General features: G+C 43.1%; 1 protein-coding gene across 1 annotated transcript; it reads left to right on the plus strand.

Annotated features, from left to right (window-relative positions):
* Positions 1-328: 328 nt before the first annotated feature.
* On the plus strand, positions 329-17,919 carry LOC122920113. The gene is made up of 5 exons (XM_044269322.1): positions 329-458; positions 1,044-1,166; positions 7,832-7,907; positions 11,350-11,419; positions 14,770-17,919. The coding sequence occupies exons 2-5, from the start codon at positions 1,064-1,066 to the stop codon at positions 17,917-17,919; spliced, it is 3,399 nt and encodes a 1,132-aa protein (XP_044125257.1). The 5' UTR covers positions 329-458; positions 1,044-1,063.
* Positions 17,920-18,550: the final 631 nt, after the last annotated feature.

Below are 18,550 nucleotides of genomic sequence, written 5' to 3' on the forward strand. Positions count from 1 at the left end.
TGGTCATGATATTAAGTGTCAGATTACCATGGGCCACCACTTGCCTGCATCCCCCCCCCCCCCATCCTGTTTATTTCTCATTGATCTACACTCCTCCAGAGGGATGGCAGCCCCTTGAAGTGAGTATTAGACGACACCGGCAGCACCGACCATTCCCTACACAGCTAATACATATTACCCTATTACCACCTTAACCTCTTGTTTTTGCCAAATTTGGGAAACTTTAATGTGTACAAAGACCCGGGGGCATTGCAACCACAGCCAATAGCTGAGAAAAGAGAAATCGCTTCCTATTACCTAGGAACTGTCAATGTCCTTTCAATTTTCCCTTGAACTTTGAATATATTTAATGTTTGCAGTGATAACATATTAACCGTCTCTATAAAAACTGGACAGAGGATGCAACGTGCTGTATCACCCATCAGAATTGTCAGACCGATCAACTTAGCAGTGCTCAGGTAAGATATTTCTAAAAAATCTGTAACTTTTATGGTCCTTTTTTGTCTGGTTCATACAATTACACCAGTTCACAGGTATTGTGCTCCCTGACGGTCATGCATCAAGTCCAATCCTTTAAATTGAGTCTTTTAAGGACTGCACTTGTTTCTAGAGGTCCTTATACATTTTTAAGGGCTGTTTCAGACGAGCGTGTCTAGTGCGGAAATCACTCTCTGTGTGTGAGAGTCATTCTCCGTTCTGGACACTGCTCTTTTCTCGCTCACACTTTTTAACATCAGACCCAAATCCCCATATTATTATCATATTCCAGCCCTAAACCCCATATTATAGTCAGGCAGTAGGGGTTGTCCAGCCTTTACTAAGATAGGGCCTATCATCAGGATAAGTCACTTCTAACTGATTGGCGGGGGTCTGACACCCCACTGATGAACTGTTCAGGTGTAGCTCTGGTGTTGTAAATAGCACCGCAACCTTGTAATGGAGGGAGCTCGTTACTACAGCTCTGCTCCCATTGACTTCAAGGAGACTATGTTCTCATCACTGGTGGTGACCAAGCTTTACCTTGTGTATTCCTTTTTCTGTAGTTGATGCTGATGATCTGAAGATGTTGCCACGAAAGAAGACGTCCTGGGTGTGTGTTGCCCTGTGGACTCTTGCTCTGGTGCTGATTTCCCCGAGAGTGGAAAGTGTGAAGGACATTGAAGATGGTAAGGGGAATTTACCTGCACAAGTTATGCAACTTTCATTTCAGAAACTTAGGTTTTCTTGGTTTGATCTGGTACCCAGGTCTGTTATGGAACATGATTTTTTTGTGATTTAACAGTTTGTTTATAAAAGTTATAGCATGACTAAAGTCAAGTAACAGTGTACAAAGCACATGCAATACAACAAGTGCAAGAGGCAGTAATTCAAGCAACAGCAGGATGTCCACATCTGATGGAATCAACCAAGTAATAAACAACAATAAGGAGCAGGGTAAAGGGGGGTTAGGGAAGGTGTGAAGGGTAGTAGGGTAAGGAAATTATATCAAGGCAAAAGCAATATGAAAGCAGACTACTGTGGTTCAAAGAACCATCAGTGACCAGAGAATTTTCTATACTTCATCCAGGCCTCCCACAGTGCAGAAAACCAGGCTGTCCTCCTGGTCTCCCAACCTGCTATCTGTTCCATGCAGTATCTACTAGCAGCCATTGGGAGAAAGATGTTGCATTGCAATTAGAAGCAATTAGGATCCAAGCTTCAGCCAGTAATGTGTGATTAAAGCCCACAATGGTTCAGTCCATTGGATACATCTAAGCAGTCCCAGTAGACATGTCCTTGGGGAGAGTACCATCTCAACTTTGCATATCTGAGAGATTGTCTTGCAAATTATGTGCCAAAAAGATTAAATAATGGGGCACTGCCACCAGGTATACAGAAAAGTGCCTACTGAAGAGTGGCATCACCGACATATTGGGTTGCATTCTGGGAATAGAGCGTGAAGTCTCTGCGCAGTATGGTACCAGCAGGTGAGCACTATATAAAAGTTTTCTTGTAGCTTCACACAACTTTCTGGGTAGAGGATAATAACTGGGTCACTTCTCTAGTAGAAAAGGAAGTGCCAAGATCTGTTTCCCAGTTTCGAAGAAAATCAGACGTCTCGTGCTTGATCTGGGAGACCAAATAAGCACATATAGTGGTGATTTTTTTTTTATTTGTGGCGTCCAGGAGAGTGAATTACATCCTATATACATTACATCACTTATCCTGTACTGATCCGGAGTTACTTCCTGCATTTCAGTCCGGAGTTGCACTCAGTATTGTTCTGGTGGAGTCACCGTACATACATTATTTATCCTTTACATCCTCTATTATACTACAGAGCTACACTCACTCTCGTGCTGGTGCTCCAGAGCTGCACTCTCACTGTGTACATGTGTTAAGCAAAAGTATTTTGCTGTATTTGTGAGAGGAGAGGCTGATTACACGGCTACTTACTTGCACCTGTGAGGCCAGGCTGGGTGGGTACTAGGCTATTTATAGGCTCCTGCAGGCCTAGGCTGATGATGATTCAGCTGATTTCACTACCTCTGAGTCAGTTCTAGGATACAGCAGCATGGTGTGGAGGCTCCTTACGGCTGGGCGACGGCAGAATGTCTCAGGAGGGCGCTGGTATTCATGGTAGGATCGGAGTTGTTGCACGGGACCCACGCTGCGGTCCACCACATGTAGTGCTCTGGGATGAAGCAGAGTTGGGCGCCAAGGGTTGAACGATGGTTGTATTGTTGGTCCGGCTATTTCAGAGGCCTGGTGGGGCCATTGCATACAGTATTGGGGTAGCATGTGCTTAGAGTGGGCATGGTTGTATGTTTTCTGGTACCTGGTTTACATGCGGGGAGCGTGTCTGCAGTTGGCTCAAGCACACGTGCTGTGTTTAAGTGATGGTAAATGTGGATCAATGGAAAAAAAAAATAAAAAAGCAGCTACATTGTGCGGAGGCTCGTTCACACTTTGGCAGCGGCAGAAGTGCCAGGCGAGTGCTGGTGTTCACGGTCAAATCAGACTTGTTTGGACGAGACACACATTGCGGTATGCGCATATGCTTGGACGAAGCAGAGTTGGGCGCTAATGGTCAAAATGACTGTTGTTAGTATAGTTTGTCTGGCTGTTTAGGGGCTTGTTGGAGGCTATTGCATATTGTTATTGGTGTAGCATGTGCCTAGAATAGGTCTCTCACGCATGGCTCCGCCATTAGAGTCTCTCACGCACAGCTTCGTCGAGGTGTCTGCATTTACGTTTTGTCCTATACACCATTCACTACTAGAGCTGCGTTCATGCGTCCGCTGTTGCATTGCATTAATACTCTGTGCACTTTCACATTGCATTCATACGGCTGCTTCATACCATGTTCTTCATGCTCATACTCAGAGCCGTGCCCATACCATGTTTTAGGCACCACTCACATTCAGAGCTGCGTTCACTCACTTGTTCTTACATTATGTGTTATACTCTGCTTCCACTTAAAGCTGCATTTCTTAAAAAAAAAAAAAAAAAAATTGTGTTCTTTAGTCCTGGATTGCATTCACTCAGACTGGTCTCCTTTACTTCTGGTTTGCAGTTACTCAGATTGGTCCCCTGCCCCAGTTAACCAAATAGCTCCCTAGCGGACTGTGGGCCAATAGGAGTAAGTTCCTACTATGTTTTCACAGTTGTTCATTCGTTTGTCACGACAAAGGGTCTTCTCTTAGCGAACCGTAATGCCTCTGGCTCTTCATTTTTCTCCCATCTGGTTCAATTTTGCGGTTGGTTTAATGTTTCATCTAGGCACGTGGTTCAGATCATTAATGTATATGCATTTTTTATTAGGTCTGGCTCACGTTTTGATTACTTATCATCACTGTAAGGTCATCCAGGTCAGTCTCTTGGCTTCGGGGGGCTACATGGCTTCGGGGGCCCGATGACCGTGCTTCATGTTGTTCGTTAGGGGTACAATACGGTTGTAGGCTGGTTAGCGTCTGAGGTTTATTGTCGGAGAGGGTCATGGTTATGAGAGTCCACAAGTCATACTGGTGCTGCATAAGTGGTAAAAATAATAATAAATAAAATTAAAAAAAAATAAAAAAATAATAATAATAATTCGCCATTAGTCGCTCACACATGGCTTCTCCGTTCAACTTTTACACACAGGGCTCTGCCATTAGTCTCACACGCATGACTCTGCAATTAGAGTCGCACACATGGCTTCTCCGGTTTAGTAACACGTACGGCTCCGCCATTAGAGTCTCTCACGTATGGCTCCACAATTAGTCTCTCACACATGGCTTCTCTGTTTTAGTGTTACACATACGACTCCGCCATTAGAGTCTCTCACGTATGACCCCGCCATTAGAGTATCTCATGCATGGCTTCTCCGTTTTAGTGTCACACATACAGCTCCGCCATTAGTCTCTCATGCATGGCTTCTCCGTTTAGTTTTACACATAGGACTCGGCCATTAGACTCTCTCACGCATGGCTTCTCCGTTTTAGTGTTACACACACGACTCCGCCATTAGAGTCTCTCACGCATGGCTCTCCGTTTAGTGTTACACATACGACTCCGCCATTAGTCTCTCACGTATAGCTTCTCTGTTTAGTTTTACATATATGACTCCCCCATTAGTCGCTCACGCGTGGCTCCGCTGTTAGTCTTTTACGCATGGCTTCTCCGTTTTAGTGTTACACATACGACTCCGCCATTAGTCTCTCGCGCATGGCTTCTCTGTTTTAGTTTTACACATATGACTCCGCTATTAGTCTCACGCATGGCTCCGCTATTAGTCTCACGCATGGCTCCGCTATTAGTCTCACGCATGGCTCCGCTATTAGTCTCACGCATGGCTCCGCTATTAGTCTCACGCATGGCTCCGCTATTAGTCTCACGCATGGCTCCGCTATTAGTCTCACGCATGGCTCCGCTATTAGTCTCACGCATGGCTCCGCTATTAGTCTCACGCATGGCTCCGCTATTAGTCTCACGCATGGCTCCGCTATTAGTCTCACGCATGGCTCCGCTATTAGTCTCACGCATGGCTCCGCTATTAGTCTCACGCATGGCTTCTCCGTTTTAGTTACACACGACTCTGCCATCCGTCTCTCACGCATAGCTCAGCCATTAGTCTCTCACGCATTGCTTCTCCGTTTGGTTTACACATATGACTCCACCATTAGAGTCTCGCGCATGGCTTTTCCATTTCAGTTTACACGTATGACTCCACCATTAGAGTCTCGCGCATGGCTTTTCCATTTCAGTTTACACGTATGACTCAGCCATTAGAGTCCCTCACGCATCGCTCCACCTTTAGTCACGCATGGCTTCTCAGTTAAATTTTACAGACATAAACTCCGCCATTCGAGGCCGGCTACGTGGTCCCACCACAAGTAGGTTCCATGTCTTTTCTGCCCTCAGACCCGCTCGCATGGCTCGGTCATATTTGGCTCGCAATACAATTTTCTTGTGGTGTCTCGCGCCATTAGAGCCTCTCTCACATTGTCGTTTTCTCTGACTTTTATTTTCTAGGTTGTTGGGTTTTTTTAAGCAGTCATCTCAAGCCTGCCTTTGCGGACATCACCTTCTCCCAAGGCAGGCTTACTTCATCTACAAACTCTGGCTGAGGGTTTGGTGTCCGGCCTGGGTATCGGTCTGTCTTCCAGTAGGAGGTACAGTAATAAGGCGCAATTGACAAAGTCTGTCACGTCTACAGACACGACAGATCCTATCACAACTACAGGAGCAGCATACATGGTGTATCACAACTGCATTCCCAATTTATACTCTGTTCACCACTAGAGCTGCGTTCATGCGTTGCTGTTGCATCACATTGATACCCTGTCATCTCAGATTGCATTCACAGCTGCGTTATACCGGGCTCTTCATGCTCACAGCTGGGCCCATACCATGTTTTAGGCACTACTCACATCCACAGCTGCGTTCACCCACCTGTTCATACATCACTTCGGCTTCCACTTAAGGCTGCATTTTCCTTTTCATTGCTACATCATGTTTACTCAGTATTTTTCTGGGGGAGTCAGTGCACCGCTCTGATACCGTTCCCCTGATGAACATAGCAGCTTTCTTTCAGGTTTACGTTTCTTCCCTCACTGGCGCCTGGCCCCGCCATTAGGGTCTCTCGCGCCAGGCGGTTACGAAGTCCTGTCACGACTACAGGCGGTTACGAAGTCCTGTCACGACTACAGGCGGTTACGAAGTCCTGTCACGACTACAGGCGGTTACGAAGTCCTGTCACGACTACAGGCGGTTACGAAGTCCTGTCACGACTACAGGCGGTTACGAAGTCCTGTCACGACTACAGGCGGTTACGAAGTCCTGTCACGACTACAGGCGGTTACGAAGTCCTGTCACGACTACAGGCGGTTACGAAGTCCTGTCACGACTACAGGCGGTTACGAAGTCCCGATCCATTATCAGAGTTAAGCGGCATATGCCATCTTCTAACTTTTGGGTCCTTTATAAATAATAAGAAATAATTTAAGCAGTGGCCTGGGGAAGAAGTATAGGTGAAGTATTTGCTACCAGCAATAGTTGGTGTCCGAGCAGGGCCCTTAGCGAATGGTTGGACTTCATTAAGTCTTCTATCACATTCACCATTGTTATTTCAGTCCGCAGCTCCCGGGTTCAGACCTTCTCGTAATATGTTCATATGATCGTCAACATAGGGGTAAATCGTTTTGACTACCGACCGCTCTTTCAAAACATCAACTTTAGCTACCTCCAAAAACAACGGCACGTGACAAAGAGGTAAGGTATATAGAAGTCGCTGATATGTACGGTATATTCCGCACCTTCATCGGGTAGAGTCTTCTGCGTTCAAAGCGGGTGTCTTAATGGTATGTATATGTTTACTCTAAATAAGGTCTATGCTTTTTGGCCCCTTTAGGCTGCCCTATCGCAGCAGTTATGGCACAATTCTACTGCTTGTTGCAAGATAGGGTTAGATAGGTTAGGGACACCTTTCTGATAGCCGATCCGAGCACAAGTGTTAAGCAAAAGTATTTTGCTGTATTTGTGAGAGGAGAGGCTGATTACACGGCTACTTACTTGCACCTGTGAGGCCAGGCTGGGTGGGTACTAGGCTATTTATAGGCTCCTGCAGGCCTAGGCTGATGATGATTCAGCTGATTTCACCCACCCACCCACGCCATCTTACAGTCACTTCATATAGGGGTGGCCCCCTTTAGGCTGCCCTATCGCAGCAGTTATGGCACAATTCTACTGCTTGTTGCAAGATAGGGTTAGATAGGTTAGGGACACCTTTCTGATAGCCGATCCGAGCACAAATATTACATTACTTATCCTGTCCCAATCTTGAGTTAAAGCCTGTAGTATACTCCAGAGCTGCGCTCGCCATTCTGCTGGTTCAATATAGTTTCCAGTTCTAGGATTTGCCAGAAGAGGTGCTATAGGTATAATAAACATCATCTTGGAGATGCTGAGTAATGACCATCAGATCTTTATAATAGTAATATCTTTTTATTTCTGTGGTATTGTGATCCATTTACGGGATTTATCTTCTATTAGGCTGGTGCTACATGCTGATGTTGTCGATAATGCAATTCTCGCTCCCAAAATCTGAAGCATTTTGATGCTCCTGTACCGTACATCACAACATCTTGAAAATGAGTGGGCTCACACTGTGACCCGCATATTACTGCTATCCGACACTGGCAAAAAGTCCAGCAGATCTAGATTTTTGTAACGGTCAGGTTCTTGAGGACAGCACTGCAATCCCATTCACTAGTTACAATGCTGCATCTTCACACTCTGATCTTTAGCCATGAGATGTGTTGCTCCAGCCTGAGTAAGTAGCATGTATTTATATATGGTCTGTTTCCAGTACCTGAAGGATTTCAGCACTTAGAAAACTACCGAGTCGTCTTCTCTGGTACAGAAGAGAGAAATGAGGATCTCAGGTCAGTGCCATCAAATAATCTGCGATATCAGTGTTGGACTGGGGTACTTAGGGCCCACCAGTAAACATTATTATGGGGCCCACCGTACGGATACATTCAAATATAATAAATCATCTAACATGTTTTTTATATGCTAAACAATTTATTTTATATGAACATAGGCTGGTTGAGGTCCTGTACATTGAATATATGTACAGGGGAAACTCGAAAAATTTGAATATCGTGCAAAAGTTCATTTATTTCAGTAATGCAACTTAAAATTAGAATATTGTAAAAGGTTCAGTATTCTAGGTTCAAAGTGTCAGACTCTAGTCAGCTAATTAATCCATACTCCCTGAGCAAAGGGGACCCGAGATTGTGACTTTCATAAGCTGTAAGCCATAATTATCCAAATTATAACAAATATATAATTATAACAAATAAAGGCTTGAAATATCTTGCTTTGCCTGTAACGAGTCTCATATGTTAGTTTCACCTTTTAAGTTGCATTACTGAAATAAATTAACTTTGCACGATATTCTAATTTTTCGAGTTTCACCTGTATGTGGTGCAGTAAGTCTACTCTGTTATGTGCCACTTGTGCAGGGGGTGGGAGACTAGGGGCCCACCGGGAGATTACCCTGTATCCCTGTGGGCCAGTCCAAGCCTGGGTGATATCTCGTAGTGTTGGGGTACATGTTGTGTCCAAATTGCAGCCCCAAAAACTGAGGTGTATCATAAATCAGCATAGTCTTGCCTGTCCATATCTGCAGGGTTTTTGCAGTTTATTAGCAAAAACGGCAAAGACACAAGCATATTAAAACCACTGCGATTTGCCTTGGAGCTACTGTTCTGTGAGTGCAAACTAAAGAAATCAAAACAGAACCGTACAGGTCACATTTTTTTTTATTTTTTTTTATAATCTCTTTATTGAAATGAGAATTTTCATGGGTTACACATATGGTCAATAAGTCATACATGGCATTTCATTACAGAATATCACTGTACAATCAAAGACCAGTGGATATCATTACATTATTCTCAAATCACAAATATTTTGTAATTTTCACCCAAATACCTTGCCCTAATCCCTGTGCCCTACCTCCCAAACATCCCTCCCTATTATACCCCAACCCATGAACACTCTTCTGGGACTATGCCGGCGCATTCACTTGGATAGTACAAATCGTATCGTACCCTAAACGTGACTCTAATTAATATCTGCCTAAATTTCTAACTTCTCTAATCTATTAGCTAGTTGCGCTTCCAAATACCATTTAGTCATTTTAAAAGGGGCCATAAGTTTCAGAATTTTGCATTCAGATAATCGCTTCTCTATGAAGTCTCTCCATTTCTTGATGAATTTTTCAATGAATCTTTCCTTATCCTGTTCTACCGCTAACCTTTCAAGATACAGAACATTCCTCATAACCCCTAACACCTCTACCCATGATGTACATCTTTGGGGCATTTCTTTATGAATGTGTTTTACTCATTTTGGGCTAAAAAGCATTTTTTCAGTTGGTCTTTATTAAAAATGTTTGGCCTTTTCTGAGATACATGGGTTAAATCAGTCTGTCAGTTTCTGCTTTTTTTTTATCCCATCATCTGTGTAGCATTTATCGCCAATCTCCTTACCTCATAAACACTTATTTAAGCCCTATTCTGATCAGTTTAATAAGAATTGAGCTATAATGAGTGTCTATGAGGTCAGGAGATTCAAAGAAAACCGAAACTGACAGCCTCCAAACAGACTGATTTTTAACCCCTATACTCAGAAATGGCTGAAAATTTACCTCCGATGCGCAATGGACCCTATTAACTTATCTGCAGGGTTCTATTGTGGTTTTTGTTTTCACATAAAGAATAGTACTGCCGAAGGTGCCTATAGCCTTCAGTCCACACTTTAAATGTGTAGTGGTAAATTCCGGACTGTCTGATGTAAATTTATGGTGGTGCTAGTTCCTGAGCAGGAAAAGGAATATGAAATCTGGAAATAAAGGATAAATGTATATAGAAGTAGGGTGATACACAGATATCATAGGTTGACAAAGCAAAACTTGTCTTTATTAAGTGAAATTTGTAATAAATGTGCTCCACCTAACCTATTTACCCAATGCTTATGTCAGATGGTGCTCATTCTGAACACCATGTTTTACCTGTCATAAATGTACTGTGTTTCTGGATGTGAAAAAAACTGTCTGCCTGCAGCCACCACTAGAGGGAGCTCAGTACATAAGAGTTTAGTTGACTCTGAACTCAATGGCAGCTGATAACATTTCTTTACACTTAGCTCCCCTTAAAGGGGTTCTCTAGGAATGAAGAAAATTAAAATACTTAACTATTGCCTTATTATAAATATATTCCCAAATACCTTTCATTAGTTATAATGGCTTGTTTTGTCTGGGGAGCAATCATAAGGAGAAATAAAATGGCTGCCGTCCTATTAGTACACACAAAACCTGTTCTAATCACACAGGAGGACAAGTTACTTCACAACACTGAGCTAAAGAGCTGCCTAATCCTCCTCTCTGCTTGTCAGGGATTATGATCCTGAATACAGCTGATATGATCTTCAGCTGAATCTCTGTAGGAATGGAGTTCATGGGGAGACATGAAGTACAGAGAGGAGGATGGGATAATGAGCCGCAGCACTTGTTTCCAGTCCTCCATTACCACAGTCTGTCCTGTCCGTCTTCTCTGTAGTTCACGTCTCCTCATGAACTCCATTCCCACAGAGATTCATCTGAAGATCGTATCATCTCTATTCAGGGTCATAATTCCTGACAAGCAGAGCAGAAAGGAGGATGAGGCAGCTTTTTAGCTCAGTGCTCTCAAGTAACTTGCCCTGTGTGATTAGGAAACGTTTTGTGTGTACGAATAAGACGGCGGCCACTTTATTTCTCCTAATGATTGCTCCCCAGACAAAATGAGCCATTATCACCAATGAAAGGTATTTAGGAATATATTTACAGTAAAGTAATATTTAAGTATTATCATTTTCTTAATTCCTGGAGAACCCCTTTAATGTTGGCTGCAGGAAAATGTTGTTTTGTGTCAGAAACCAAGATGATCTGTTTCATTTGGGCTAGTAAGTGCAGATAACCCCTTTAACTTTATTCTTCTTTAAAGAGAATATAATATATATTTATATTAAAGTGGTGATCATACTTACTGTACCTGGTCCCCGCTGCTCCCCTTGCACCACATGACCAGTGTGATGGAAGAGAAGCAAGTCACCACTGCAGCCTGTGATTGTCTGCAGTGGTCACATATCCCCCTTGATTTCAGGGCTTCAGGCAGACGAAGAGCCAGCCTGAGAGCAATAGAGACCAGACCCAGAGGTGGGGACCAGGTAAGTATGATCACCACTGTGGGTCAGCCATTCTGGGAGGTCTGGATTAGTCCTGGGTTTGGTCTTTGGTGATGAATAATTAACACTGTCTGCTATGACTCTTTACAGAGCTTGGAACCAATTATTACGAACATGGAAAGAAACGTCTAATAGCAGAGATTCTAAGGAGAAAAATCAGGTCAGCAAACAAGTAGAATTTTCAACTGCAGATTATGATCCTGATATTGAGCACATATTAGGGAAAATGGAAATTTTAAAACTTTATTAATGCTTCCCTATGGACAACAACCAGGAATATACTAAAGTAAATCTTGTTCCAATCTGCCCTACCTGCTGATATCATGGGGTGTGTAGGGGGAATAGCAGCAGACATGACGGAAACAATAATTGCCGACTTTTGTGAAGTGACAACAGGGACATTTTGAGAAGCGATGCATTAAGTAATGATATTTTCATTGCTTCTAAACATTAAAAATAGACCCCAAACCATCTACAATAAAACAGAAACCATATCCCATAAACTAATCCTGGTCCTAGAAACTCAAAAAATATAGACCCAGACCAAGCTCATTAAACACAGACTCCCTTAAATAAATATACAGATCAGACCCCCCTCCAGGCCCCAGACCACTCACTTAAAATAAATATAGATCCGAGACGAAGCCCCCTAAACTAACAGAGACCCCATACTAAACTCACTTCTCATTCCTGTAGTTTGCAGGGCGCTCCCAGGGTGTTGCTCTGTCTTGGCGCTCAGGATTTCAGAAAACTGGGGAACGAGGAGAGATTCGCATTTATTTAAGATCCAAAAGACTTCACAGCTCTTGCATTTTTTAGGACGTTTTTTTTTTATATTCCAGGATCAGCTTTTTGAGAAGGGAGCGCCGCGGCCTTCTCACTGTTTACTGCTGACCCAGTGACGTCACGACTAGTATCAACCGGCTTAGGCGGGGCTAAGCTCCATTCAAGGGAACGGAGCTTAGCCCCGCCCAGGCCAGTGATACTAGTCATGACGTCACTGGGCCAGTGGTAAACAGTGAGAAGGCGGCGGCGCTGCTGGAGCTCCGCTGCCTTCTCAAACAGCTGATCGGCGGGGGTCCCGGGTGTCGGACCCTCGCCGGTCAGATGCTGATGCTCTATCCAGAGGATAGATCATCAGTTTAAACAAACTGCAAAACCCCTTTAAAGAATACCTGTCACAACAAGCTGACAGCTCCAAGCTATAGAGCAGGAGGAGCTGAGCAGACTGTTATATAGTTTTGTGGGAAAAATATTCAGTAAAACCTGTATTTATTTGCTTTTTCCACTTCCTGTGAAGAGCTATAGGTACAGGGGAGGGGTTATCAGTGACTGACAGCTATCTCTGCCATGAACCAGGGAGTGTGAACACACTGTGCCACGCATCCTACCTCCTCTAAGGGCGTTGTCTAAGTGAACCCCTCATTCTTCACAGTATCCCTGATGGTGGGGATAGACTTTCCCGAAGGGAACACCAGGTCTCTATCTCTTGAGGAGGATTGGCACATGAGGCAGGTGGTCCAGGAGATACCCGAGCAAGGTACCAGAGGTACAGACACAGTCAGCAGGCGAGTCGTAAAAAGGAGCAACAGTGCAGGACCGAAGGAGGAGGCAGAGGCGAAGTCAGACAGGCAATAGGTCAGGACAGGCGGCACAGGTCAGGCAATCCAGGTCGGTGACAGGAGAGTCAAGGCAAGCAGGCAGGGATCAAACAGGTAGCAGAGTCCAGTAACACAAGCATGGGTCAGGTACACAGGAACACAAGCAGAGAAATCAGCAACCTTTGCAGGACACAAGGACCTTGACACTCAGGCATCTGGGAAGGGGTCTGAGCCACTTATATATGTGCAGGAGGGCTAGGATTGGTTGGCGAGGTCACATGTTCTAACCCATAAAGCACAGGAAGTGACACGCGCTGGCTCTTAAGAAAGTGCTGCAGGGAAGAAACAGCAAGCATGCTGTGGCCAGGGCTGAAAGGAAACTATGGAGCGGATCCCAGAACAAACAGTACCTGCAAGGACAGAGCCCAGGACTGCAGTGGTGAATGGGGAAGCACAGGCAGCAGATCATCGCTGAACACGGCGCCCAGGACCGCGGCGGTAATCAGGGGAACAATCTCTTATGTACATTTATATACAAAGTGCTATCAGTCACTGATAACCAATCCCTCCTGTACCGATTGCTTTTTCTACCTCCTGGGAGGGAACAGCTGAGGTATAAATGTATAAATTACATGTTTTACTGATTCTTTTCCCACAAAGCTGTATATCAATCTTCTTGGCTTCTCCTGCTCTATAACATGCTGCTTGCAGATTGCATGCATTTTGTAGTAACAACCTCTTTAAATCAAATGCCCTACTTGGTCATATTAAAGGCTTTATCTGTTTAAGATATGCGAAGAGAGGGAAAAACGGCGGCACTGCTTCCACTAGTATGGCCTTCAGTAGTGGGATAACCGTAAATGTGGTATAATATGCTCCGCTGTGTGGTGCTCAGCAACACAGAGGTTCAGACTGTGGTTCACGATGAGAAGAGAGAAAATAACAGAGTTGCGGCACTCACCGGAGTAATAGTTGCTACTTTATTCGGGCTTCCTTAGAAGACAACACATGAAGGATCCAGGGATCCAGGGGCGGACACAACATTGTGTCCGCCCCTGGATCCTTCATGTGTTGTCTTCTAAGGAAGCCCGAATAAAGTAGCAACTATTACTCCGGTGAGTGCCGCAACTCTGTTATTTTCTCTCTTCTCATCGTTTATCTGTTTAAGACACACGCTTTTTGTTAGAATGAGCCTCCTGTGCTAAGCTGATCTCTAAGTGCCCTACTACTGGACTTCCAGTGTTCAGCTAAAACCTAAGTTATCAGCAAATGTTCAGTACCCTTGGAGTTTTACCTTAGGGAAAATTAAGCATTACCCAGTGCGCACCGACAGCTGTGGTTCGTCTGTGTAAGACCTGGACATCTTGATTTGTCTAGAATGAATAATGCTGTTTGTAGCCCCTCTTCACTTTGTCCATTAGATGAGGGCTCTGAATATGAGTTCCTAATTATTAATTCAAATGTCCTATTTAGGTATTTAAAGTGTTTCCTAAACCAGATAAACTTTCTAACATTATTTAACCACATACAACCATCCACTGCAGAGAGCCACTGCAAAACTTTGTCTATTAAATTGAGTTCTTCACTGCCAACTGTGCTGGCATAGACAAGACCCACGTCAGGTCCCTCTGTGATCAGCTCTTTTTATGATGGGACAACCTCTTGGTTTATGTCTGGTTGTTTCAGTAAGGAACAATACCGATTTTTGTCTTATTCTGTACTTGTGTATACCTTTTGGAATTTTTTGTAGAGTAGACACACTCTTCCAAGTGTGACTCCTGTGCTGTACTTACCATTCTTCTCACTTCTACCTCTCTCCCCTTTTATTCTTTAGAAGTACTATATAAACCTGTCTCTGTTCCTATTATCAGTTACTTATATACTTCTTTTTCATACATGCAACTCACAGGTGGTGTCCAAAACTATGAATGGATATGACAAGGAAGTGGCAAAAGAAATATCAGAGACAGGAATAGACCAACAAATAATTGTCCGAATTGGGTCTGATGAAACTGTACAAAATGCTGGAGACTACTTGTTCAACAAGAAGACAAATACAAATCGTCCTAAAGTCTTACTGGAGTTTGTTGTAAAATCAGGACAATTCAAACTGGTAAAACTGGAAGGAACTGACACAGTACATATAACTGAAAATACCAAAATCTCTGTGGTTGGACATGGAGGTCAGAGAGAGGGTCGAGTGTCTGTGGGTGGGGAAACATCAGAACAATTGGCAAAAGTTATCCTAAAGCTTCGAGAACCCTCATCCCCAGTTCACTGGCCATCTGGTTTACACAAAGTAGAAGAAATCAGCATAGTCTCTTGTGATGTTGGTGCAGGAGAAGAAGGTAAAACCTTTGCCAAAGACTTTTTATTAGGCCTGGATAATGCAAGATTATCTGTGGGTTCACTCTCTGTTCGCACAACAAAGACCATAGTGCAGGAAGATGGGAGCAAAGTGACTGTTGATTTTGATGATCCAGAGCATTGGGGCAAACATATCCCCGATCACAAGCGTAAATTCTATTTAGGTAAGAATAAGGATCTCATAGAAGTGAGCAACACAAAGGAAAGAAGTCCAGAATGGATAGAAAGTCAGAGCATAGTCAATGAACTTGATCCTCTAGCTCCTAGGACTATGGACAACAACCCACTATACTACTATGACAATGGGGTTCTCTACCATATTGAAGATGAACATATTGGTCAAGGAATCGATGAGACTGTTAGAGGATTGTTTAACACAGAAGGTCAACGTGTCGACACTCAGTCTTTAGATGTATATTATAAAAGAAATATTGATTCAGATATAGTGCATGAAACAAACATCCAGGTCCAAGTTGTAGATGGACTAGAGAGTCTAAAAAATAATATCCAAGACATCATAGACAGTTCTAATGACATAAGAAGGCAAAAGCTGATAGATAAAGCTAATGTACTGAGAAGGAATGGAATTACAGCTGACAATAATATGAATCTGAAAGAAACATGGAAAGTTCTCTCAAATCTAAGGAATAACAGACAAATTAGACTAATTTATAATGACATTCAAAACACTTTGGAAAACACATTTAAATACTATCGCTTTAAGGACTACATCTACCGCATCAACCTAAAAGACTTTTATGTTACCTTATATGGAACAACTGATGAAAATCTGTTAGAAGACTCGGATAAATCTGTTGAGTTTTGTGACCTTAGAAATAAAGATCATGTAGCATATCCTGACATGAAAGATATGATAAATACTAGATCATTTACAAGCATGGCACAAAAATGGGTAATGAACAACCACAACAATATAGGTGAAATAAATGGATATGACGGGATAGCTGTCCTCGCCACTCATATTTCTGAGGCTGTTCGGAATCCCAAAATGTTTATGATAAATCGCCTCCTGTGGGATGTGGAAGCATCGTGGGGACAGTTTCGTTACAGAAACCCCATGACAAGAGGAGATACGTGGAAAGGAAACCATGCAGCTATAGGCCTGAGTTATGAGACCGCTGATCATGACATGAATGAACAAGTTGCACGGGAAACTACAATTGCTATGAAGCTTTGGCTAACCAGAAAATACAGAGAAATGTATTATGACTACAAACCTGAACGTCTACCAGAACCAATAGAAATTTCATCAGATGAGGCCAAAGTAAACATTAGACGTGAATGTGAAAGGCTTCCTCTATATGATCCAATAATTGATGTGAACTGCAGAAAGCGTCCAGGGCAATTATCTGAAGATCTTCCAAGTTATTTTCACGACCTGGAAGAGCGAGCAAGAGGAAAGAGCTTAGAGACAGAATTACATTTAAAAATTATGGAGGACAAACAGCAACTGGTGGAGACGTTGTCCAATAAAATAAAGGAACAAGTCTCTGAAGACTTTGCTAAGAATTGGAGAGTTAAGTCAATAGAGAATTATGAAAGTGGCACTAAAGCAGTAGTAGAAGATATAAAAAATCCTTCAGTGACATTAGATCTTTTTCTCCCTGGTGAAATCAGATCATTAAGGTCAGAAGAAGTCTTACATTCCTATTTCAATGATATTTCCGGTTACAATAAAGTCAATCATGGACTTGCAATCTATGGGACCCTAATGGGATTTCAAGGAGCCAATCAGATGTTTGCTGAAGGACGAAAGTGGGAAGGAGGAGTGATGCTGGCCCAGGGCGTTCATGGAGTAACAGAGATGACTGGTATAAATTCAGCAGTTAATAAAATTGCTGGAAATATTGCACAGAAATCCATCTCCCAGATATCTACCGGGCTTGAGGAAGCTTCAGCAGTAAAGTTCACAAGCGCTCTGGCTGAAGCTGGTGAATTAGCTAAAGCAGTCCCAATTCTATCATTAGGATTCACTGTGTTTAATATATATGAGGATCTCCACCAGGGCACTACAACTGGGATAGTAGATGCTGCTCTTGATGGTGCAATATTTATAACCGCTCTGGCCGGTCCTGAAATGCTTCCAGTCACTGTGGTCTTGAGTATTGTCCGTCTAGCTATTGACCCAATGTACAATGAAATAAAACATGAATTGGACGCTTTACCCCCTGATGCCAGTGTAGGCGACAAGTTTGTGGCTGTGGTCAAGGGAATTGGATTAGCCCTAAGAGACATAGGGAATAGCTTTGTACAAATATGGGAACAAATAAGTATACCAGGTGTAATTTATAATGTGTATAACCTTGAACAAGAGCACAAAAGGTCCATGGACATCATACACAACTTGCAAACAGCTGAGAACTACTACAAAATCTTAGATGAAAGCGATGGAGACGTGTGTCACAAAAGGATAGACTTCACTCAAGGGGAGAAATCTGCCTATGGAGGAAAGTTACACGTTGAGTTAACAGACCACAGTTCAGTGATCATTACATTAACCGATCCTCTTACGTCCAACAGAATTGTGAAGGAGATTCCCTTTGAAAAGGACTGTGAGTTGGTGGATCTAGTTATGGGGATTGGAGAAGGTGTGAATATTAAACTGACACAGAAAACGGCCACCTTGCTATGGTTCATTCCCGTGAAAACAAAAGATGTTATTTCTTCTTGACACCAGATGACAAATCTCTGCATGGTACATACGTGGGCAATTCCAAACCTAATCGATTCTATGCCGTGCAGCAGAATGTAATTGAAGGACTTTCTTACACCCTGGACAAATACCACTATGAATTATATGGCAATGACGGCAATGACATTTTCTATTTAGGGCCTCAGAAAACCTTTGTCCATGGTGGAAACGGTCAGGATGTCTATTATATCCCGAACAACGCGGGACAAACTGAGATCTGTAATCAGGCAGATGATAAAGAGATGGACCTCCTCATTTTCCACATTCCTCTTCGACAAATAATGCAAGAAAGGTAAAAAATGACCTTAAGCTTTTCAACAACAATCTTCATGAAATCCTGATAAAAAACTGGTTTAGTGGAGAAGAATATAGACATATGAGCTTTAAGAGCATGGACGGGGCTCTCTTTAAGGTTGGGGAAGTTAAGTTGAATGGGATTGTTCCTTTGGAGCCTTACACGTTGGATTTTTCTAGTAAAGATTCAGGTGCACAGATTTCCCTTGAAGATCCACTTTGGGAGACAGTGGTCGCAGTTATTGGCAGTAACCATAGTGACAATATACAAGGGAATCACCTCAATAATGTTCTTCAGGGAAGAGGGGGTAAAAAT

This window comes from Bufo gargarizans, chromosome 10 (assembly GCF_014858855.1).
Source record: "Bufo gargarizans isolate SCDJY-AF-19 chromosome 10, ASM1485885v1, whole genome shotgun sequence".
Taxonomy (NCBI): Eukaryota; Metazoa; Chordata; class Amphibia; order Anura; family Bufonidae; genus Bufo; species Bufo gargarizans.